This window comes from Dipodomys spectabilis, unplaced genomic scaffold, assembly GCF_019054845.1.
Source record: "Dipodomys spectabilis isolate Male_0828 unplaced genomic scaffold, ASM1905484v1 ptg000178l, whole genome shotgun sequence".
In the NCBI taxonomy this organism is placed as follows: Eukaryota; Metazoa; Chordata; class Mammalia; order Rodentia; family Heteromyidae; genus Dipodomys; species Dipodomys spectabilis.
Genome location: NW_024870855.1, coordinates 7,804,639 through 7,829,376, shown reverse-complemented (window position 1 = coordinate 7,829,376; position 24,738 = coordinate 7,804,639). Strand labels below are relative to the sequence as shown.

The 24,738-nt window shown below is 41.3% G+C and overlaps 1 protein-coding gene across 1 annotated transcript in view; it reads right to left on the bottom strand.

Moving 5' to 3' along the window:
• Positions 1-1,964: 1,964 nt before the first annotated feature.
• Positions 1,965-24,738, bottom strand: part of LOC122120851 (FHF complex subunit HOOK interacting protein 1A-like) — a 49,318-nt gene continuing 26,544 nt past the window's right edge. The window contains 2 exon segments of the mRNA XM_042695079.1: positions 1,965-2,048; positions 6,279-6,440. Of these exon segments, the coding sequence (XP_042551013.1) occupies positions 1,965-2,048; positions 6,279-6,440 (246 nt within the window).

Genomic DNA, 24,738 nt, shown 5'->3' with positions numbered 1-24,738 from the left:
CCACTAAGGAAGGCATGTCAGTATTAAAGGTACTTAAAAGCTGTTTTGCTGGGCCTATGAATTAAAGATAGCAGGAGAAAAACTTGGCATCTCCTTTCTATTTTGTATGTGTCCATGATTCTCTCTACAGTCACTCTACAATCACCCTGGAATCCGTGAAGGACAGGATTAATCAGTATCTTTATGACAAGGGAGCACAACTACCCCTATGGACAATAGCACCTCCTCAGGACAGACCATTCACAGGTGATGATTTCTTTATCTCAACCAGTGATGACAGAGAGTAATGAGAGAAACACACATGCACACATGACATATGTATGTATGTATGCATGCACACATAAACTGCTTTACAATTCTGGTCAAATCTGAGGAGAGAGAAAGTCTCAATCTGATTGCTGCTTTGCTCATAACAATGTCACAATTTATAGACGGAGGAAACAAAATCATGAAATAGGCCGGTGCTGGTGGCTCACGCCTGTAAACCTAGCAACTCAGGAGGCTGAGATCAGAGGATCATGGTTCACAGCCAGTCCAGGCAGGAAAGTCCGTAAAACTCTTCCCTCCAATTAACCCCCAGAAAATCAGACGTGGTGCTGTAGCTCAAAGTGGTAAAGTATTAGAGAGCCCAGACCCTGAGTTCAAGCCCACAAAATAAAACAAAACAAAAGAAAAGAAAAAAGGAAAAAAAGGCAGGAAATACAATAGTTAGATTTTGGTGTGGGCCCCAGTAACGGAACTGGCAGACAGTCTTTCTCCAGGGAGCTAAGTATTTCTGCTGGTTCTAGGGGAGGCCATTCTCACTCATGGCATGGTATAGTAATTGCAAGGGTCCCAGGTCCCTCTCAGCATGGGACCAAGCTTCAGCCTGGCTGCATTTTCAGCAATGTTGGGAGTGGGCGGGAGGCTCACTGAAGTTGATTCCAAGAGTCAGTGAAAAGGAAGAAGAGTGCACCACAGTCAGTCCTGGTGCTTTCTAGAACTCTAACTGACAGGGCCAAATCCTGAGCTAACACTGAGATCATCACTTTCTCTCAAAATCATAGATACTTCCTTTAGAATGGGAAGAAGCAGCACAGTTGGGCCAAGGCAGGATTTGGTACCAGGAATCTTTTATCTAAATTACCAAATCATCCCAATAGCACTTCACCTTGATCTTCAATACCCCCCTTCAAGCCCAGCCCCTTCAAGTCACCTTTCCCACATGTACGTCTGAGAGAAACTGCTTTGCCACCTTGAATTCGAGTCCTTTTCAGGTCATCTATGCCTCTCCTTACTTCCTTCTAAACTGTACCCTGAGAGCTTGCCTTATGTATTTAGTGGGTTGAATTGAAACAGACAAGAGAGTGCACACTGGACACATGCCATTGCCAAAGGGGGGAAAAATCAAAGACATTGAATTCAATTTTGGGGGAAAAAAGTCCTAATAAATCCCCTTCAGGATGAAGAAGGCTAGCCACAGTATGAATGAGATTTCATAATACCTCCCAAATGTTTCAATACTCTATTATTTCCAGCAACATTTTTATGAAATAATGTGCATGACTATCCAAAACCCTTTTCATAATAAAACTAAATTTAACCCTGGGATAAAACACAAATATTAGGGGCTGGGAAGGGGGCTCAGTGGTAGAGCGCCTGCCTTGCATGACTGAGGCCCTGGGTTCGAGTCCTCAGCACCACATAAGCAAAAAGAAAAAAGTCGGAAGTGGCGCTGTGGCTCAAGTGGTAGAGCGCTAGCCTTGAGCTGAAGAGCTGAGGGACAGCGCCCAGGCCCAGAGTTCAGGCCCCACGACCGGACCCAAAAAAAAAACAACACACACACATACACACATAAAAATCCAACTGCTACTCTTAATACTCGTAGAAACATGGTGCCTACTTAGTTAGTATCACTAAAGTAAAAGTGGTACTACAGAATAAAATGTTCTTTAAAGAAAAAGAAAGGAAGGAGGAAAGGTCACTCACCTTAAGACTAGCTGGAGCATCACGTCTTCACAATGTAAACCAATGAGAGTTCTGAATAATGCCAGGGACACCACACAGAGCTGAGGAGTCATGAACACATTATTCTATTTCAGATACTGGAACAACAACCTCATCCCCACCACTGTCAAGTAAGTCAGAATTCCAAAATAAAATGGCTTTCTTTCCTCTAGCAGTTTTATGAAACACACACTGCTGACGGAGAGAATGTGTACTGAGGATATGGGCTCTCCTGTAGGAGGGGGTAAGGCAGTGTCTGGGCATGTCACTGTGCAGAATTATCCTACAAACATGCCAGTCTCAGTGTCAGCCATTAAGGATCCAGGAAACATGTTCCCTGTACCACCACCTCCTCCCTCTCCCCTTCCCCCTCCTCTTCCTCCTCCTCCTCCTCTGGTAATTTATTCTCTTATCTTTTAAATATGGCCTTGGTTATTCATAGGCCAGATCTCACAGAATGCAACCTAGCCCAACTGTCTTTTAGAGTTCTCAGCTTCTCTCTTGGCTTTGGGGACAAATATTCTCCTTGGTTCCATTTCCTAAACCACTTAGAGTGTGATAATGTACTTCTCAAAGAAGTTCGTTTTTAAAAAACCACAAATTCTTTCAATTTCTGATTTTCACAAGGAAAAAAACAAATTTCCAAATAGTGGTGATACCCAAAGGTATGTTATAAAACCATTGTACTCTTTTGAGAGTAAGTGTTCATCAATCTTCCAGTCCATTTAAGTAATTTAGGCTCTCATTCTTCGTAGAGGAGAGTAAGTACTAGTTTGTCTTGGAACAGGATGGGCTTCAAATCTGGTCAATGAAATCCATAATGGTGTGGTAAGGAAATAGTGATCTGCCCTGACACATCTCTTTTGTTCAAGGAAAGTCATAAACCTCTAGTTAGTCAGAAGCAGAATATCCACCAATTCCAAGTCATTGTATGTGCTGTTCCTTTATCTGGAATTCCTTCTCCCATCTCTTCAAAATGCACCTCCTACTTATTCTCAAGGACTTAGGTTAGGTATCAACACCTCTTGGAAATATTTCTATCATTCCTCACAATCTTACCATTCAAAACCTCCTCTGTCCAATCTCAGTTAGGTATCCTTCTTACCTATTGCCAGGAATCCTACAAATCATTGCCAAGTGCGGAAGGGGCTCAATTATATCTTTCTATAACTGAGTTCTTTGTTCTATGTAAAAAGTACCTTATCAGATACATGATTCAAAAAAAATTCTCCTATCCTTTTGTGGGTAACCTTTTCAATTTGTTGATGGTGTTCATGGAAAAACAAAAGTGCATCATTTTTCTGATTGATGTCCAATGCACCTGCTTTTTCTTTTGCTGATCATGATTTTGGTGTCATATCTTAGAAAACTATCATCAGGCCACAAGATTGAGTCCTATATTGTTGTTGTTGTTGTTATTTGAAGAGTTTTATAGTTTTTGCCCATACATTCAGGTCTTTGACCCATCTGGAGTAAATATGTATGTGGTATGACTTAAGAATTCTGACTTTTCCATATGAATTTTGGAATCAGCTTATGAATTTCAGCAGAGAGGACAGAAAAGACAGGGAATGCTTTAAATCTCCAGATCAATTTGGAGAGTGTTCTTATATTAACAATATTGGGACTTCATTTCGTCCTAAATATTTTATTCTTTTATGTTATTATAAATAGTACCATCTTCTTAACTTAATTTTTGGATTACTTACTGCTATTGTATAGAAATTTCATTGATTTTTTTACATTAATCTTCCATGTTGCAACCTTATTGAATTCATTGTGAGTTCTAATAGTTTTTAATGTACTCCGCCTTAGTTTTTTGTATTACAGATCTCGTCATACACAAATGCAGATTGTTTTTCTTCTTATCTGAATGATTTTGTTTTCTTACTTAATTTTCCTGACTAGAACTTCAAGTACCATATTGAATATAACTGTTGAGTACAGACATTCTTACCTTATTCATTTTTTAGGGGAATAGTTTTGAACATTAGCTCTGAGTTTTTCAGAGATGTTAGATATTGAGTTGAAGAAGTTCCCTCTATTCTTTGTTTGTTGATATGTTTATCATTTTCTATACCTTCTCATATAAAGATAATTTTTTCCTTCATCCTATTGCTATGATATAGTATATTAGCTGATTTTTTAGACTTTAAGCCAACTTTGTAATTCTAGTTTGCTAACTCTCATCTGATCAGAGTATAATTGTTTTCATATATTCTAAATTCTATTCACTAGTGAGAATTTATGTGCCTTTATTCATAAGAAATATTAGTCCACAGTGATTTTTTTCCTTCCTTCTAATATCTTTGTCTGGTTTTAGACTCACCCTGAGCTCATAAACTGAACTAGAGTGTGTTCCTTCCTATTCTGTATTTGGAAGATTCTGTGAAGCGGTAATTATAATTATTCTGTTTTAAAAATTGTGATAAACATATTATGAAATTTAATTTCTCAATGAGTTTTAAGAGCACATTTAATAGGGAGAAATATATTCACATTGTCATGCAACAGATCTGTAACACAGTTATAGCAAAACTAACTGAATACCCACTCCTCATTATCTTTACCAGCCAGCCTCTGGAAACAACCATTCCACTCTGCTTCTACAAGCTTAACTACTTTAGATGAACTACTCTGATGAGTGGGTTCAAGCAGCTCATGCTTGTGTGACTGGCTTTCTTTACCTCGTACAATATCCTCAAAGGCTCATTAGTGTTGTAGTATATCAAAGTAGATTCACATTTTCCTGATGATTTCTTGTTTGACCTACTAATTACTTAGGAATGTGTTATTTAATTTCTATTTGTGGATTTCCCAAATTCCTATCAATAGCTTTTCATTTCAACCCTTAAATCCACTGTAACCAGAGAACATACATTGTGTGATCTTGATCCTTTCAAGTTCATTAAGTCTGTTGTATCCCCTGTCTCTCTTGGAGAACGCTGCATAGACACTTGAGAAGAATGGACATCACTGCTCTGGTTAGACAGAGTATCAAGTTAACTATCACTCCTATCATGCCTCTTTTTCTTTCGAGACTGGGTTTTTTTTGTTTGTTTTTCTTTGGTCAGTCCTGGGGATTGTCCCTGAGCTTCTTTTGCTCAAGGCTAGCACTCTACCACTGAGCCATAGTGTCACCTCTGGCTTTTTGTTTTTATGTGGTACTGAGGAATTGAACACAGGGCTTCATGCATGCTAGGCAAGCACCCTATCACTAAGCTACATTTCCAGTTGAGACTGGGTCGTGCTGTACCATTCTTGCTATTCTTTTGAGTCTACTGTTTCAGTCTCCCAAGTGCTAGGACTATAGGCGCATACCACCATGTATCTAGCTCCTGATTTTATTTCCTCAGTAATTTCTTTAGCAGTTGCTCCCAATATTTAACTTATCAGATTCTACTTTAGGGTTATGCGAAATTATTTCCAGTGAAACATGGAACGGTTTCTACTATTCTCCTGGTCTCCCTCTTTATGCTCTTATTAGGTTAAACATATTACAATATATATACAATAAATCCAAAGGTATGTTGTTATTCTTGCCTTTAAAAGAATACTTTTTATTACAATAGGGATTGCTTTTGGTAGGGAGTGTGGATATGAGAGTGGCACTAGTGGTGTTAAAGAGGATTTTTCAAAACAGAACTCCCAACTAAGTGACCAGCCCTCAACTCATAATTTCCCAGCCTTTCACTTCAGAACACATGGACATAAATATAACCTCTAACAACTGAACCTGATATACTGCTTTTCTTTCTCTACCTGCACCTAACACAGTTCTGCCCTTCTGGAAATGAGTTCTGCTTGTTGCACAGAAGAGAGGGCCAAAGGGCTGGGAAGGTGGCTCAGTGGTAGAGCACTTGCCTTGCATGCTCGAGGCCCTGGGTTCGATTCCTCAGCACCACATAAGAAAAAAGCCAGAAGTGGCGCTGTGACTCAAGTGGTAGAGTGTTAGCCTTGAGCTGAAGAGCTGAGGGACAGCGCCCAGGCCCAGAGTTCAGGCCCCAGGACCCGCCCCCCCCCCAAGAAAAAAAGAGGGCCAACATAAGCCAGGGGAGGAAAAATGTCCTTCCTATCAAAGGTGGCAGTGCCTGCCACCTCCCTGGCAGGACTCCAAAAAATGAAAATGACATACTTCATCTCTACCCAAACAGAAAGAAGTTAATGGCTGCAGAAAGAAAAAAGAAAGGAGAAAAAACAAGAAAAGTAAGAAGAGTAGAGATGATCCAGTTTCACAAAAAAAAAAAAATGGATGGTGAGTTGCAAGGCACTTCCTCTGGAGCTTGCCTTACCCGGAACGGGGTGTTGATCCGGCTGGTGAGCGTGTCCAGGATGTGCACGTTCTCATGCTGGTGCAGCAGGATGAAGCGCAGGAAGAGCTCCAGCAGTGCGGGCTCTGAGATGCTGCGCAGGAAGAAGTATGTGGTGGGTGTCATGACCTCCTCCACAGTCACCTGGGACCCACAAGAGAGTGAGTACAGGTGAGCCCCTTCTCCATGTTGCCATGCTTCTGTTTCCAGGGCCCCCAGCCTTGTCACAGTGACCCCATCCAGGGCATACCTGCCACAAAAATTACTCATCAGAAGCTCACAGCCTGCCCTATGCCATAATGGCTCGTTTTGCTTCTATCCTTTAATTCTACTAGTGAGGGAAAAAAAAGCAAAGGCGAAGGAAGTGATTCAAGTGTTCTAACAATGCTAATCATCAAATGTAGCTCAGATACCATAAAGATTTTAGTGCCTAATCAAAACTGGAGAGGGGGATTGTATAAAAGTATCTGCATGGTAGTAATGGATTAATGAGAAAGCTTTGTATAACTTGTTCAATTATTAGTCATTCACTAAACATTTATTGGGATCCCTGCCATGTACTAGACACTAGGAAGATGAGGATATATTTTATACTCAGGAAGATGAGCTTTAACAAATGAAATAATATAATAAATTGCAAAGAAGAGGTACAGACACGATGTGTACAGATGTTCAGATGTGTTACTGGAGAGTGGAAAGTCAAGTTTTACAGCTGAGCAATAAACATAAAGAGCCATTTTAAAATGGTATTAGAATTTACTGCTTAATAAAGTGACTGTGATTTTTTTACAATACAAATTAATATTTTCTACCTATATGCTGTTCCCATGTTGTAACACATCAATCTCTGAGTGACTAAGACTCTGAACAGCCAAGTGTTTCAAAGAGATGACCTGATGCTCATGGCATCAAAATTGAGCCTTAAACATTCTGATTGGGAACATTTTAAGAGCTAGTCTGTGCATTTTTTTTTTTGTTCTGCTAGACATAAATGTAGTATCTCATCTTGATGACTAGGTATCATCAACAGGGTCATCAAGTGTTCCACCCACCCTCGAATATATAAGATCACCAAAGCAATAGTTAAACCTTTCAGATTCCAACCCCACACCCTAGAAATCCCTGCCGGGAATTCAATGCACCTGATTCTAAATGAAACAACATGGCACTGTTTTCAGTAACTATAGCTCCTCCTTTCTGGCTTTCCATCTTCTTTCTTCCTCCGTCAAAAGTGTTGGCTGTTACTTTATTGTACCATTACTGTGCTATTCCTTTTAATTTTCAGCTTCCAAAACCCACAGATCAGTTTAGAAACCAGATGTCCAGATCTGCTAGATAAGTGTGGATAGGCCCTGAGTGGATGCATCTGTGAATAAAGGCTTGGCAGCATCTATTTTGGCGGCTTAAATTACTTTTTTTAAGTTCATGGTGCTCAGCTGTGTTGTGAATAGATCAGTCTAGGTGGATACGATATGAGTTACATATCCAACCTTTGTTGCTGTTGTTTTGTCAGTCCTGGAGCTTGAACTCAGGGCCTGGGCATTGTCCCTGAGCCTTTCTGTGCTCAAGGCTAGACACTCTACCACTTCAGCCACAGCACTACTTCCGGCTCTTTCTGTTTGGGTGGTACTGAGGAGTCGAACCCAGAGGGCTTCATCCATGCTAGGCAAGCACTCTACCACTAAGCCACATTCCCAGCCCCCAACTTTTTTTTTTTTTTTTTAATTCTTTTTTTTTTTTTAATTTAATTTAATTTTATTTGTGAACATACTATACAGAGGAGTTACAGTTACATGGGCAGGATAATGCGTACATTTCTTACCAAGCATTGCAGCCTCCTCCTTTGTTTACCCTTCACATCCCTTCCCAGCCTCCCCCCTCACCCCCAAATCCCAATCCTTCTCCTTCCCCCTCCCCCCCCCCCCCCCCCCCCGCACCAACGTTGTAAAGCTCGTTTTGGACATGACAACTTGTACTTCTCATTGTTGCAACAGGTCCACCTGTATCCTTAAACAACTGGTTTTTCCCCATCTCCTCCACAAGTTATACTGACATCAAATATAGTGAAAGCAGGGGTTATACTGTGGGGGAGGGACATACAAAGCAACAAAGAGATAATCTTATAAATGTGTTAGAAACACATGCATGAAAGAAAAAAAACATTAAAATACACATCTAAGGGTTCATTTACCTGACATCACATTATCTGACCTTTTCCGCTTAACTCATACATATACTAGATATTACAAATAAGGGAAACCATGGAACCTACGTTTCTTTGGGCCTGGCTTACTTCACTTAGTATAATTTTTTCAAAGTTTTTCCATTTCCTAACAAATGGGGCAATGTCATTCTTTCTGATGGAGGCATAGAATTCCATTGTGTATATATACCACATTTTCTTGATCCATTCATCTACTGAGGGGCATCTGGGTTGGTTCCATATCTTAGCTATGGTAAATAATGCTGCAATAAACATAGTTGTGCTGGTAGCTTTAGTGTGGTCTTGTTTGTAAACATTAGGGTAAATGCCCAAAAGTGGGATTGCTGGGTCATAGGGGAGCTCTATGTGAAGTCTTTTGAGGAACCTCCATACTGCTTTCCAAAGTGGTTGAACAAGTTTATATTCCCACCAACAATGAAGTAAGGTTCCTTTCTGTCCACATCCCCTCCAGCATCTGTTGTTGTTAGAGTTCTTGATTTCTGCCGTTCTAACTGGAGTGAGGTGATATCTCAATGTTGTTTTGATTTGCATTTCTTTTATGGCTAGGGATGTTGAGCATTTCTTCATGTGTCTATTGGCCATCCTTCTTTCTTCTTCAGAGAAGTTTCTCTTTAAGTCTTTCGCCCACTTATTTATTGGGCAGTTGTTTCTTTGAGGATTTGTTGTTGGGGGGTTTAATTTTTTGAGTTCCAAGTATATTTTAGATATGAGACCCTTGTCTGTTGTATGGCTAGTAAAGATCTTCTCCCAATCCGTGGGCTTTCTATTGATCTTGCTAGCTATGTCATTTGCCCTGCAGAAGCTCTGCAACCTTATGCAATCCCATTTGTCCAACCTTTCTTTGATTTGTTGTGTTTCCGGGTCTCTATTCAGAAAATTTCGGCCTGAGCCAAGGAGACCTAGGGTTTCTCCTATTCCATCCTGTAATGTTTTCAGAGTGTCCGCTTTGAGTTCAAGGTCTTTGATCCATTTGGAGTTGATTCTGGTGCAGGGTGATATATACGGATCTAGCTTAAGTTTTCTACATGTAGTTAACCAATTTTGTCAGCACCATTTACTGAAGAGGTTGTCTTTCTTCCATTCTATTGTTTTAGCTCCCTTATCAAAGATTAGATGGCTGTAGGTCTGTAGGTTCATTTCTGGGTTTTCAATTCTATTCCATTGGTCCTGAGGTCTGTTCTTATGCCAATACCAAGCTGTTTTGATTACTATGGCTTTATAATAGAGTTTGAAGTTTGGTATTGATATTCCTCCAGCAGTGTTCTTTCCATTCAGGAGCGTTTTTGCTATTCGGGGTCTTTTATTGTTCCATATGAATTTTTGGATTGCCTCTTCTATTTCCTTGAAGAATGAGGTTGGAATTTGGATAGGTATTGCGTTGAATTTGTAGATAGCCTTGGGAAGTATTGCCATTTTCACGATGTTAATCTTTCCAATCCAGGAGCATGGGAGGTTTTGCCATTTTTTAAGTTCTGTGTTGATTTCCTTTTTCAAGATTTTAAAGTTTTCATCATATAGGTCCTTCACTTCTTTAGTTAATTCCTAGGTATTTTATTTTTTGTGGGGCTATTACAAATGGACCAACTTTTGTTTTTTAAGACAAGCTCTTTCTATGTGCCCCGGACTAGCCTCAAGCTTAGTTCTCTTGCCTCAACCTTCCCAGGGCTGAATTACAGACATGTACCACCATTGCTGTCCCTAAGTATTAGTTTATGTTCATTTGACTACTACAACCTTAGGATTATTTAGCAAAACTTAGTGGAAAGTGATTCAAGCCAAAGCCTAATTTCCTAACAATCTTGATTGACAGATAAAAGTACCGTAAACTGGGTACTGGTTGCTTATGCCTGTAATCCTAGCTACTCGGGAGGCTGAGATCAGAGGATCACAATTCAAAGCCAGCCCAGGCAGGAAAGTCTGTGACTCTTATCTCTAGTTAACCACCAAAAAGCTGGAAGTAGAGCTGTGGCTCAAGTGGTAGAGTGCTATCTCTGAAAAAGAAAAAAAAAAGAAAAGCTAAGGGACAGTGCCCAAGTCCTGAGTTCAAGTTCCAGAACCTGCACCGGAAAAATAAAAAGAAAATCCTGCAGTGTAATGGCTGCCAATGGGCCATGTATTATAGCTTCTTTAACATCACATTTTCAACTTCACTGTGCACAGCTGACCTCTGGTTCCCCCTCCCCAGCCCATGTCATTTCCCCTCTTAAGTTAAACTGCCCTTAATCAGCTCAAAAGCAAAGCAATATGTTAACTGTAGAATATGAGTCTCAGCCTTGGGGGCTAAGAGGAATGGAGGGCATTTAGCATCTTTTGTTTACTACTCTTCCTTTGGATACGTGAAAAGATTTTCTTTTTAGAAAGCAAAAGATATCATTAATAAGTGCAAGAGATTTTAGAAAGGACTTGAAAAGGCAGTATTTACATAGCACATAATAAATATTAAGGAAAAAACCAATTCCATTAAGTATCAAGGTTGCAAACTCTTTATAAACTGAGGTCATACTTACCATATGTTAATACCCCAACCAGGAAAATGGTTCCTTCCTTTCTCTTCTTTCCCTTCATCCCATCAGACACTCAGAGCCTCCAGAAGCCTTTGATCCCAGAAAATCTTTCTCTGCCCCATCACCGTACTTTCAGAAACTTCTTCTAATCCCCCCACATAGGCAACCTCCTTAGCCAGGCTGAGACCACAGCCTAAGTGTGATTACTTGAAAGCTAAAGATAAACCACTAGAGGAAAGATGCTCTGCTGTGAGGAATGCAAAATGGAGTCTTCCACTAATGCCCCAAAGTAATACAGCAAAGCAGGAAAGGAGCCAACTCTCCATGTTCCAGAGGGGAAAGGCAGCCAGCTATAATTCTCTGTCAATATTTACTTACCTCGTTCTGTAAAGGACGGCAAGAAGCTACAAACTTAAACAGACACACTAATGGAAGTAGTCAGTGAGGCCCCATTGCAGTATTCTATCTTATACAGCACTGGTGTTTAAAAATAGTATAGCCTGGGAGTGTTATTTCTTAGTAAAGGTGGACCACATGACTGCAGTAGCCTAAAGAAAGCTCAGTTTCCACAAACAAATAATTACCCTTGACTGGATGAGGGCAACTGAAACCCTGGGGACACATCTGCTAAGGCACTCTGTTTCGAGCTGGCTTTCCAGCCCAAGTTCTAGAATGGAGTCCTATCTCATATACAGTACTTGATTTTTATTGCTGTCAAATCCCATTTAGTTCCTACTTGGAAATAAATCTTTCTTCATCCTCCTCTACCATTGCCTGGCCCTTATTCATGTCAGAGCCTACACCAATCCCTTAAAGTGGACTTTTGAAAGAATAGTTTGAGACTGAAGAATGGGTGAATGAATTCAATTTACTGGTTCACTAATGGTTTAGACCAGATTCAAATAGAAAATGTTAGTGTCTTCTGCATGTAACAAGCACAAATACTATGCTGTGAGACTTAGGGATACATACTCTGTTGTACATATATCACATATGCATGCTAGTAAATATATATATATATATTCAAATGTATGAAACACATTTCTGACTGTGATAAGCAGTCCAGAATACCAGAAACAAGCATGTAGCAGCACAATCCCCAATCTCCTGTAATATCTGTCACCCACTGGTTCTAGTCACCCGCTCCCCATCCTCCGGTCTCTACCACAGCAGGGTCTGGCCTGGAAGAAGGACACAAAGTGAGGTGACTTTAGTGAGCATGAAAGAAACTGAATTTTCATTTAGTTGCCTATTCCTTCTTCACCTAAGAGCTCCAAAAGTGTGCTTTTCAATTAGAATTTCAAGCTTCACAGAAATAACCAAATGGACAGTTTGTTTGCATTTTTTAAAAAGGCAGTGGGTGGAGGAGGTGACAGCATTTGTCCCATTGCACTTTACCATAAAGTCAAAACTATATTAAAAAAAAAATGAAGGCTGGAATACAGCAGAGCCATCATGCCCACAATCATGGCAGTCCATTAACTTGATGCGTAGGAGTGAAATTGAGCATATAGGCACCCTGACCTTTCTGTAATCAGCTCCAGGTGGGCGATTCTATTTGCATCTAATTTAGCATCAGAATCCTCCCTGTGATGGCAAGTTTATGTGTGTCCTGAAAAAATAATTGTTAATTGTTTTTGTTTGTTTTGTTTGTTTTATATTTTGGGGGTCTCTTCAGGGTTTTCAGAAATCAGTCACCTTGGAACAAATAGATGGATCCTATCTTCTGCCACTCAGGTAGGGGACAGGCAGGGGTCAGGTGACTGTGGCACCTTCTTTAAGTTAGAAGATTTCTTTCTTTGGCTTTTCCTGAAGGAGAGAGCTGACAGCTGGTTCTGGTGGATCATCTGTGAGGTCTAAGACCTACCTGCTCCACGGAGGAAGAAAACAATGTTTCTCAGGAGAATATGACCCCCTTAAAGCAGCAGAGGGGAAATGGGATGGTGGGGCCAGATCACAGGAAATAGGAATCAAAGGGTCTTTTCACTCAAGTCTAGTTGCAAGTCTGCTCACTGAGGCAGTGAACAGGCAGGAGGCAAATCACCCATGGGCAGCCAAGGATGGGTTCTGCACAACCCTCTTCCCTCCAAGGACACAGGGCACCACCCAGAATAATATTCAAGTGCAGAAGGTTAGGAACAGACACCCTGATTCTCAACAAACAGCCCTACTGTTTCAGCCAAAAATGTGAGACAGAAAGCATTCAGTTATTCAAAGGCTGAAAATAGACTGCTGTTGACGAGCTGAGTGCCTTCCCTCCAGGACCCCTTTCATGCCTGCCTTCTGCTCCTCAAGCTCAAGGCCACACACTATATTGATGCCACTGCAGGAAGCAGGCTGTGGATGTGGGTGGAGGTGACATTCAAAGTCACAAAGACTGGTTATACATTCCCCAAATATATAAGGAAGGAAGAAATGAAACTAGTGGCTAACGTGAGGACTTCGGGAACCTCGTTTGAGGAAAACACATTTCAAATAAAAGCCTGTCTCTGCCAAAATTTCCCCAGTATTTCTTCCATGCACCTGTAACATAGTACTTATATAAGTAGAATAGACTTGTTCTGTCTGAAAGCAAGCCACTTGTCAGGCTCCTTCCAGCCCTGACTGGTGTGTGCCTCTCTGTCTACCCAACAGAAAGTGGACTGAGGTTTGCCAAGAGTGGACCAGGCAGCAGAGACACACTCCAGAGGGCAGTGCCACTTGTCCTGCTCAGGCAATGGTGGCACTTCTGAGGTCAGGCGATATCTTTGCTGAGGCTACTCCCCCAAGCCTGCTCTTAACACTCCAAACTGACTCCAAATAGAGATACATGAACTAACCCTGTTCTCATGGAACACCTTTACCAAGCATACCTCAGGTCTTTTGAGCTTTCTTTCTTTCAGAAAGAACACAGGCACACAGCTAGACAAACTCAAGTTCTAATTCTAATGTAATTTTTACTTGTGTGACCTTGATTGATTGTGTTATTTAATCTCTCTGAGCCTGTTTCCTCCTCTGTAAAATGGGGGCACTCTATTATCTTCCAAAGTATAGACAGAACAGACACTATGTTGGAAATGAACTACACAACTTGGGGCGGAGGAAACTGGGAGAAAATGAGGGAGGGGATGACACTGTTCAAAAAGAAATATACTCATTATCTGACTTATGTAACTGTAACCCCTCTGTACATCACTTTTACAATATTTTTTTTAAAATAAGGGACAATAAATAAAGATAATGGCATGAATCTCAAACCAAAGGGACTGAGGAAGAGACAACTACCATTATTTTCTGATTTGGGGAAAGGGGAGAGAGTATTAGTAGGTGATATCGGTGATATAAAACCAATATGGCCAGGTGCTCATGGCTCATGCTCATAATCCTAGCTGTTCAGGAGGTTGAGATCTGAGGATTGCGGTTGAAAGCCAGCCTGGGCAAGAAAGTTTAGGAGAGTCTTACCTCTAATTAACCACAAAAAGCCAGAAATGGAGCTGTGGCTCAAAGAGGCGTACTAGCCTTGAGTAAAAATGCCCAAAGACAAGCCCTGAGTTCAAGCCCCAGAACTGACCAAAAAAAAAAAAAAAATCCAAGTAAGAACACAAAACCCTGAATTCAAGCTCTAGTACCATACATGCATACACAAAAACAAAACGTGCCTGGTCTGTACCTATTTGGGAGGTGAAGTGAGAAATGAGAAGAATAACAATCCATAGAGAAAATGGACCTTCCTATTTGCACTTCTCCTCTCCTCATTTCCTCCAGAATCAGGGGGTGCTGAGTTGTCACAGTAGATGGTCTGAGACAGTCCCCAAATAAGTGTGTCCTAGGACAGGCTAGGGTAAGAACAGACACTAAGAATCGCTAAGGTATGTTTTCTTCTACATTTTCCAACATTATGCATTTAACCCTCACTCTAATCTCACAGGACCAACTGAACAATATTCAAAAGCAAAAATAAAGCTGTCATTGCCCCCCCCCCAAAAAAAAGGCCTCATGTCCAAGGCTGCAACTAGGCTTGGTCAAGTTGAAGGGCCTTTGTACTCCTAGCATCAGTGCTTTTTTTCCTGCCATCATAAACCACTCATCTCTGGAGTATTCAGTAAATGGTTATGTCTACAATTTCCTGTCCTATATTATGTATGCATAATTTGTGCCCATTAACTTAATTACAACACAATCTATCAGAGTGCAATTCAGTATATGATCCATTTCATTTGACTTTTATCCAATAGAAATACTCCAAATAGGAAGGATTTCAGAGCAATACTCTGAAGCCAGAAGGAACATTAAAATTTGAAGGTTTTCTAAATCACAATCAAATATTACATGAGTATTTCAATGATCATTTAATTCTTCCCTTTCCAATTTACTAATTGTTCTAGAAAGATACTTCCTTATAGATTCAAACTTCTAGACTGCACCACAAAAATGACTTAAAAAGAAAAAGCAAGTCAGGGACTAGTTCCTGAGCACCCACTGTATACTTAAGGAATTCTGTAAGCATCCAGATGACCATGCAGAACAGATCCTCACAGGAGGCACAGAGGGTGAACTCACAGAGTCACCATCAGGCAGGGAAACAGGAGTACAAAGGATAGGGGTCCAAAGCTGAGCAGCCAAGGCACAGACTGTACATGTGCATTAGCCACCCAGCTCAGACAGAGCTCAAAGCTCACAATGATCCACATCAGAAGAAAGCACTCCCCATCAAAGGGAGATTTTTTAAAACTTTTTTTTTTTTATTGTGAAAATGGTGTACAGAGGGGTTACAGTTACATGAGTAGGGTAATGAGTACATCTCATAGTTAGCACTGTTACCTCCTTCTTTATTTTCCCCCACCATCACTTCCATCCCCACATCCCAACTTGTCCCACCCCCCCCCATGCATTGTAATGTTCGTTTTCAATATAGAACAATAAAAGACCCCGAATAACAAAAACAGTCCTTAGTAGAAAGAATAGCGCTGGAGGAATATGAATTCCAAATTTTAAACTCTGCTACAAAGTCATAGTAATCAAAACAGTTTGGTACTGGCATAAGAACAGACCTGAGGACCAATGGAATAGGACTGAAGACCTAGAAATGAACCCACAGACCACCTAATCTTTGACAAGGGAGGTAAAGAAATAGAATGGAAGAAAGACAGCCTTTTCCATAAATGGTGCTGGCAAAATTGGTTAAAAACTTGTAGGAAACTAAAACTAGATCCTTATATATCACCCTGCACCAGAATCAACTCCAAATGGACCAGAGACCTCGAAATAAAAGCAGACTCCATGAAAACATTACAGAAAGGAACAGGAGAAACTGCAGAGCTCCTTGGCACAGGCTGAGATTTTCTTAATAGAGACCCAGAAGCACAACAAATCAAAGAAAGGGTGGACAAATGGGATTGCATGAAACTGCAGAGCTTCTGCAAGGCAAAGGACATAGCTAGCAAGACCAACAGAAAGCCCAAGGACCAGGAGAGGATCTTCACTAGCCATGCAACGGACAAGGGTCTCATATCTAAAATATACTTAGAACTCAAAAATCTAATTCCTCCAACAACAAATCCCCAAAGAAACAACTGCCCAATTAACAAGTGGGCTATAGACTTAAAGAGAGACTTCTCTGAAGAGGAAATAAGAATGGCCAACAGACACATGAAGAAATGCTCGACCTTTCTAGCCATAAAAGAAATGCAAACCAAGACAATGCTAAGATTCCACCTAAACCCAACTAGAATGGCCATAATCAAGAAATCTAGTGACAAAAGATGCTGGAGGGGATGTGCCAAAAGGGAACCCTATTGCATTGTTGGTGGGATTGAAAACTTGTTCAACCACTCTGGAAAGCAGTATGGAGGTTCCTCAAAAGACTACATAGAACTCCCTTATGACCCAGCAATTCCACTTTTGGGCATTTACCCAAAAGATCACAAAACAAAGTCATACCAAAGCTACCAACACAATCATGTTTATCACAGCATTATTTACCATTGCTAAGATATGGAACCAACCCAGATGCCCTTTAGTAGATGAATGGATTAAGAACATGTGGTATACATGTTCTATGCCTCCATCAGAAAGAATGACATTGCCTCTTTTGTTAGGAAATGGAAAGACTCGGAAAAATTATATTAAGTAAGCCAGGCCCAAAGAAACATAGGTCCCATGGTTTCCCTTGTTTGCAGTGACTAGTATATATCTAGGACAGGCAGAGAAGGTCAAAGGCCATGTACATACGACCACATGAGATAATGTTAAGCAAAATGTACCCAAGACAGGGACACAAGAGGTTTTGGATTTTTTTCTTCTTTCTTTCTTGCTAGTGTTTTTAATGTACTTACAATGCACTATGTGATTCTTTTATTTCTATTGTAGGTTTTCCCCCAATGGTATAACCCCTGTTTTCACTGGATTTGATGCCGGTGTTCTACATCTTCTATATACATTTTTGTAATTTGGGGATGGAAAGGGATATTGCAGAATGCTTAAATGAAGATGCAGGCTGACCCATTGTGATGACGAGATGTACAGGCCACTATATTGAAAACAAACGTTACAAAGGGAGATTTTACCTGCTGTTTTCCATTCCTCTAGACCTTCCCTCATTTACAGAAATGGTGCTAGAGAAACATTATCTCCAAACTCCCCAAACTCAACTCTTACCTCTTCTGGAAGTCTTAGCCCCTTCAGAATACACTTTTCTAGACTAAGTAAACTCTCCTTCTCAGTTGTCTTAATGCATTTATCTATCCTTTAAGACGGTGAATTTTCCTGCAGAAACAAGTATACCTAACTTCCAGTGTGAATTCTCTTTTTTTTTTCTCCCGGTTGTGGGGTCTGAACTCTGGGCCGGGGCGCTGTCCCTCAGCTCTTCAGCTCAAGGCGAGCACTCTACCACTTGAGCCTCAGCCCCACTTCTGGCTTTTTCTGCTTATGTGGTGCTGAGGAATTGAACCCAGGGCCTCGTGCATACAAGGCAAGCGCTCTACCACTGAGCCACCTTCCCAGCCCCCCCCCCAGTGTGAATTCTCAAAGGACACCAAGAGGTATTCAAAGCATAATCAATAAATCAATGTACTAAGATAGAAATCAGTAGCTTTCTTACAACAACAACAACAAAAACCCACTTGTGTTTCAGTCTGTGTGCGGAATGACTTAGCAAGGGAAGGAGATTAATATCACAGAAGCAGAGGAAACTTTCCATTTATAGTTTATAACACTTCATTGAAAACATGGATCTTAACTCAGGCCATGCTCTTAAATTACTGCAACTTGCAAAAGTGATCCTCTGGAGAAAAGGATCCTCCTTGGGCTGCTGTATTGCACTTCCTGAGTAGTAAGACAGCTCTACTGAATTCTAACTAGACTAGGCCCAACCTGGAATGAAGTGGGTGAGAACCGCTGCAGGAGGTGTTATTCAATGCCTGCCACCCCTTCCCTTACTCCCCAGTGCCCCCGCTCTTCAATCTGCCTCCTGGGCCAAACAAAACACATTGTTTGTATGCATTTCAGAGGGGAATTGTATATTTAGAGCAATTTTCCTAGATACCAACTATAACAAAAACAAGTTCTGATGACAAAAGACATTTCACTCCCAGCTTATTTTCCATAAGTGATACAAAGACCTCAATACAATGCGAAGACAGTGTCTGCCGGAAGAAATTCAGTAATGCTAGTCATTCTGGTCATTTTTTCTCTGTTATCCCCAAACCTGCTCATCATCCAGCACTGGGTAATCATGGAAAAGCATGTCCTCAGAATGCAAGTCCGACTGAAGATGAGAGAGTATTGCTTTAAAAGTCACTGTGGGGCAAGAGAAAACTAGCAGGAAAGTAAGATAAATAAGCCAAACTCCTGCCCTGTTTTTCCTTATTTTTTTTTTTTTGTTGTGTTTTTTTTTTCCCTTACAACTACTTGAAGATAAACTTGCAGGGCATTTGTTGCTGATCAATTTTTAATTGTGCAGGGAAAGAATAAAAAATTCACACCAAATTTCAGACTAGATTTTCCTCTATCTCTGCATTTATTTACAGGCCGAACACCACCTGGCCTCCTTAGATAAGGTGGAGTTTTGTGTGAGACATTTATTTATTCCTGTATTTCTCTGTGTAAGGGAGGGTGGGGCCTTCTTTATCTTTTCATAATTCTGATGCTTAAGAAGCAAATCCTTTGGTCTAGCATTATCTCCCTCATGCACTTATTGAAATTTAAAAAGGAAATCTAATTTTGCATTTCAAATCAGAACCAAATGGAATCTTTATTTATAACACTAATTTCCTTTCCTACAATGGGAGAAAAGTGGCATGAGGCCCTACAGAGAGAGATGAGGAGCTCTTATGTACTTATTTTCATACTCCAAAACTATGCAAAAGGGCCACAGTTTTGTCATCCAACCTCTACAATTTCAAAGTTAGGTGAGAAGAGCTGCACTAGGAAGGATAAAGAAATCTCCAGTGTCTAGGGTCAAATGTTTAGGTCCTCTTCTGGGCTGCCTCTGTGCCTATTCCAGCCCATATAGGACACTCTGGCAACTTAGAAAAGTCAGTCCCCTCCCTCCAAGCCCATGGATTGGTTAGCTTTGCCAGAACAGAAAGTGCTTTCTGTAGTTTCCCCCTTCCTGTGGGTGAACCCAGTCCCTTGCTGGGGCACAAAGGCAGGGAGACAAATGTGAACTCATCCCTCCAGTTTGTACCTTCCACAGCATGCCCTTGTGCAATGGACAACCTCCTCCAAGCAAGTCAGCTACTTAAAAAAAAATTATGCTAGTGAAGTCTGTTCCAGGTGACAAATTAGGATGCTTCTCCAAAGAATTCACTGAAGCCATAGAGGAGAAATACATTATTAAGCCAACAAAAGGAACAAATAGTTTTTTGTGTGTGAGATACCCATTTTCCTATAGTCCCTGGTACAAGAGCCAACAATAGCCAATCAGTGCTGTCAGGTAAGGACAATGATAATCATACTTTAAGTAACCACTCTCAAAAGCACAACCTTGGCCCTCACATCTCACATCTCTCAGCCCGGGGCCAGGCCCAGGATGCACTTCACCAGCACCTCTGGGATATATAATGGAGGAGGCAATTAGACACAATGAGAACCTTGCTACCAAATCACAACACATCATAGTTCTTACATTCTGAAGGGTAGTCTTGTAGCAATGGTTCTCAACTCTGCTTCCATGTGTGGGTTCCTCAGGGGGCTACTTACAAATATCCATGCTCCTGGGTCAGATAAAGAAGACACGCCAGGGGTAGAGTTGGGCATTACTGGGTGACCCCTATGCCTCCTGCAATGACCAGGAAGCATCTAAACCACGCAAGTACTGTGCTACCATTTAAGGTACTTCTCATAGGTGAACAAAGTGCTCTAAAAACCTAGGGTTTGTTTGTTTCACTGAGCAGCATATGATAAAGATGACCAAACATCTTTCAAAGGAAACCTAGGCACAAAAAGTTATGAGTAAACCAGTGCTGAGATGCCATACCCTGTGCTGCCTATTCAGTCTTCATGTTATCCAGACGTAGACTTGTCTATGTATACTACCTGCCACATGATGTATTTCTCCAGAGCTGGTGAAAAAGACTGAATATCTTAAATGAAGGAAAACAAAGGACTCATTTGGAAGCTTCTAAGAACTTCATTTATCCAACAGGATAGTAGAATATTGTACATTCTTCAATAAGCTAATTGTCCAAATGAGCACTAGAGGAATCTTCAGAATTATAGGATTTGGCTGTTAACCAACTATAATCGGAAAACCCATTACAGAAGAGCTAATGTTTAGCTTAATGAGTGAAAGACTCCAACCACCAAGTACTGGAAGAGAAAACAGGGCTAAAGTATAACCCTTGGAAGGAGGCCTTGCCTCCTTCCGGCTCTACCAAGAGGGGAAGAAGCGAGGTCAACAATGCACCTTGTTTTCCCCACTGTGAGGTGCAGTGACCCCTCCTTCATTCCAGGCTGCTAAGATCACCTCAAGACACAAGCAAAGGTTTCTAATCAAGTATGTGCTGATGCCTTAAATCAGTATAATATTTCCTCTCTTCAAAAGAGGGCCACCAAAAATTAAACCTGAGAGCCTTTTCTTAGATCCACTATATGGTGCAAGCTACCCTTTTCGAACAGTCTTACCTAGAGGAAAGGACATTAAAGAATTAATGTTGGCACATTCAAGCAAAACCTGCACTGCCCAGGGCCTGCTCTTCCATGAACCTTCTATCTTGCACAAAAGCAAACTCTGTTTTGGGAGCGGAGGCATTAAAACTCTCACATGTAAGCTATCATTCGACCTATGATTTAGCTCAAAAGGACTCATGGAAAGAGACCTTAATGAAGATCTGCATCTGGCTCAAGATTGTCCCGTAATCAGCTATGTAAGCAAGAGCAAGTCATTTCACCTCTCTGATACTTGATGCCTTGGTCTCAAGTGTGAGGACCTGGGACCAGATCATCTCCAGAATTATATTCAGTATAAAAACTCTACAAGTGTCCATAGCATGCTATGTGTCTAACTTCATTTAACTTTCTCCGTTTAGATTTGGTAGGAAGACAAAAGATATGTTCCATGAAATCTATACCTTCTTAAAAACTGAGATTTTTTCAGCCAGGCACTAGTGGCTCAGGCCTGTAATCCTAGCTACTCAGGAGGCTGAGATCGGAGGACTATGATTAAAAACCAGCCCAAATTAACTACCAGAAAACTGGAAATGGAGCTGTGGTTCAAAGTGGTAGAGCACTAGTCTTGAGCAAAAAATTTCTGGCCTTGAACTTAAACCCTGAGTTCACACTCTATGAAAACCACTACCAACAACAACAGAAAAGCAAAAAAACAAAAAAACCCACACGTTTTCTATTTATTGAAAAACACAAAGTACCTACTGGGACCACAAATTTTAAAAATCTCCAAATTCCAAAGCTCAGATGCCACCCCAAATTCTATACTTTGGATTCTAGTGTTCTCTGCATTTCCCACCAAAGGGAACAACTTTGTCAGTGAACATGGTTGGAAACCAGATCCGTATCATCAAAGTGTTTTGCATCGAAAAGTGACCCAGATGGCAGCAGGGACGTGGCACACATCCAAAACTGCAAAAGGAAGTCTGCAAAAAGAACCAGCAGGAAGACAGGTCCCTCCCCTCCTTCTATCCCTAACCCTCACTTCCAACTCCCAGACCAGAGACGCTTGAGTAGGGAAGGAGAGAGGGCTCAGAGGCTGGCGCTGAGGCCACTCTGCTCATGTCTCACCATGGCTGTAACCTCAGTGCTCAATTGTGGACCATTAATATTTTATAATAGTGATAATGTGAAGATGCTTCTTAATTGCTCTTAAAATCTTCACTCATGATTTGCACTGGACATAAAAATCCAAAACATGCATTGCCAGTGAAAGCCAAACCTGGCTGCAAAGGCGTCCTGGCCTGCCCACCTGCATATACACTGATGGCAAGCGGACAACTGGCTGCACCCAGCCTCTCAAAATGTCCAACGTTCCTTCTCAAGTGCCCCCAAATCCTCCATCCATCAACTTAAGTCAATAAGCCATGAAGTACTGGGCCCACAGGGTGCAGATCATGAAAATGTATGCGTGTGTTTGGAATACACAAGGCTGTACAACAAATGGGTTCCGTGGTAGCTTGTACGAATCCAACACACATGCCCTTAAGGAAATGTCTGGAATTATTCTTCATGTGTATGTTGTTCAAGCACGGTTTCAGCACACAGGAGAGAGTGGAAAAATAAGGTTTTCTGATAGATTTTTTTTTTTTTGCTTCTGTTTTTCCAGTCACACTTGCATGGAATAATTTGCCAAGTGAGACACAGCTTGCTGCTCTTGCAAAAACCTCAGAGACACAGGCTCTCTCTGAGGTCACAGTAGACACCTCTATGGCTTTGAGATGCTTGAAGAAAGATGTGTATGAAAACCCTCCCCTCCACCCATCAAGCGCCTCCCAGTGCTTCTGCCTACCACAGACTCCCCAAACTTCTGCCCGCTTTCCTAACAACTCTAAAGAAAGGAGCCAAAGCAGCCCACAGCACTGAAATCAACACAGGTTCTTTGAAACAGCATGACTGAGCCATGGTATGATTTCCACAACCCTCTTAACCCTCCAAACACCTTCCAAGCTTCTTTCTCATCCGAGAGTTGAGACAAGTACTGGAACCATTTTTGGCTGCTACTGTCAGCCATCCACTGGTCTCCCATCCAGCCCAGAACCCTATCAACACACCTAGACAGTCTTCCAACCTACCATCAGTCAGTCAGTCAGCCTGCCTCACCTGTTCTTACCTGATCATACAGGGAACAAAAGTCCTCACCAATCCTTTCACAAGGCCATCTTGCGTCTACTTTGGGAGCTTCCTTCCACTCATAAGCCACCTCCAAACACTTTGGACATTACAGAATACAATGTTGCCTCTCCAGCAGGAGCTGGCAGTTTTTCCATGAAGATTCAGTGAGCAAAATATTTTAGTAATTCGTGGGGGGCAGGAGTGGGGGTGGGGAGCTTGTGGTTTCTTTATTAAACAACCTTTGTAAAATGTATAAACTATTCCTTTTTAAAAATTGGTAAGATTCACACAACATACCATGCATCATCCTAACCACTGTGGGTTTTTGTTTTTGTTTTGAGAAAAAGTTTTGTTATGAAGCCCAATTTGTAATACTCCTACCTCAGCCTTTTGAGTGTTAGGATTACACATGTGCACCACTGTGCTTAATGTGCAAACAGTGCAATTCAAATTGTTGTGCAATCGATCTCCAGAACATTTTTCATCTCACAAAATCCAGGGAACCCTTTCAGAACCTTCCCAGGCAGGGCTGCCCACTGCTCAGCTACAGCGAAATCAAAGCAAGGGACTGTGGAGTGCTCCAGCAAGGAGGGGTGACCACAGATAATAGCTCTGTAATTCAGCCAGGCCCTGGTGGCTCACACCTGTAATCCTAGCTACTCAGAAGGCTGCAATATAAGGATTGTAGTTCAAAGCCAGCTTGGGCAGGAAAGTCTGTGAGACTCTCATCTCTAATCAACCACCAGAAAACCAGAAGTGGTGCTGTGGCTCAAGTGGTAGAGTGCTAGCCTTGAGCTGAAGAGCTGAGGGACAGTGCCCAGGCCCAGAGTTCAAGACCCATGATGGACAAAAAAAAAAAAAAGTAGAAATGTAATTCAATGTCAAAGGCTTCAAGGAGCTGAGTGCTAATAGCTAATGTTTGTAATACTAGCTATTCAGGAGGCTAAGATACAGTAATCTGGGTTCAAAGTCAGCCCAAGCAGGAAAATCTATAAGACTCTTATCTCCAATTAACCAGCAAAAAGCTAGAAGTTAAGGTGGTAGTTCAAGTGTAGACCAGCTTTGAGGCTCTGAGTTCAAGCCGTAGTATAGGTACACATACAAATAAAAGGGAAAAAAAGAATAAAAAGTTTTCAACATAAGCAAATGATACATGTTTGAGAAGCCAAGTATGTTTACCCTGACTTAAACATTATACAACTTAGCGGGGCGCTGGTGGCTCACGCCTGTAATCCTAGCTACTCAGGAGGCTGAGGTCTGAGGATCATGGTTCAAAGCCAGCCCGGGCAGGAAAGTTCGTGAGACTCTTATCTCCAATAAACCGCTAGAAAACCGGAAGTGGTGCTGTGGCTCAAGCAGTAGAGTGCTCGCCTTGAGCTGAAGAGCACAAGGACAGTGCCCAAGCCTAGAGTTCAAGCCCCACGGCCGACAAAAAACAAAAACAAAAAATAAA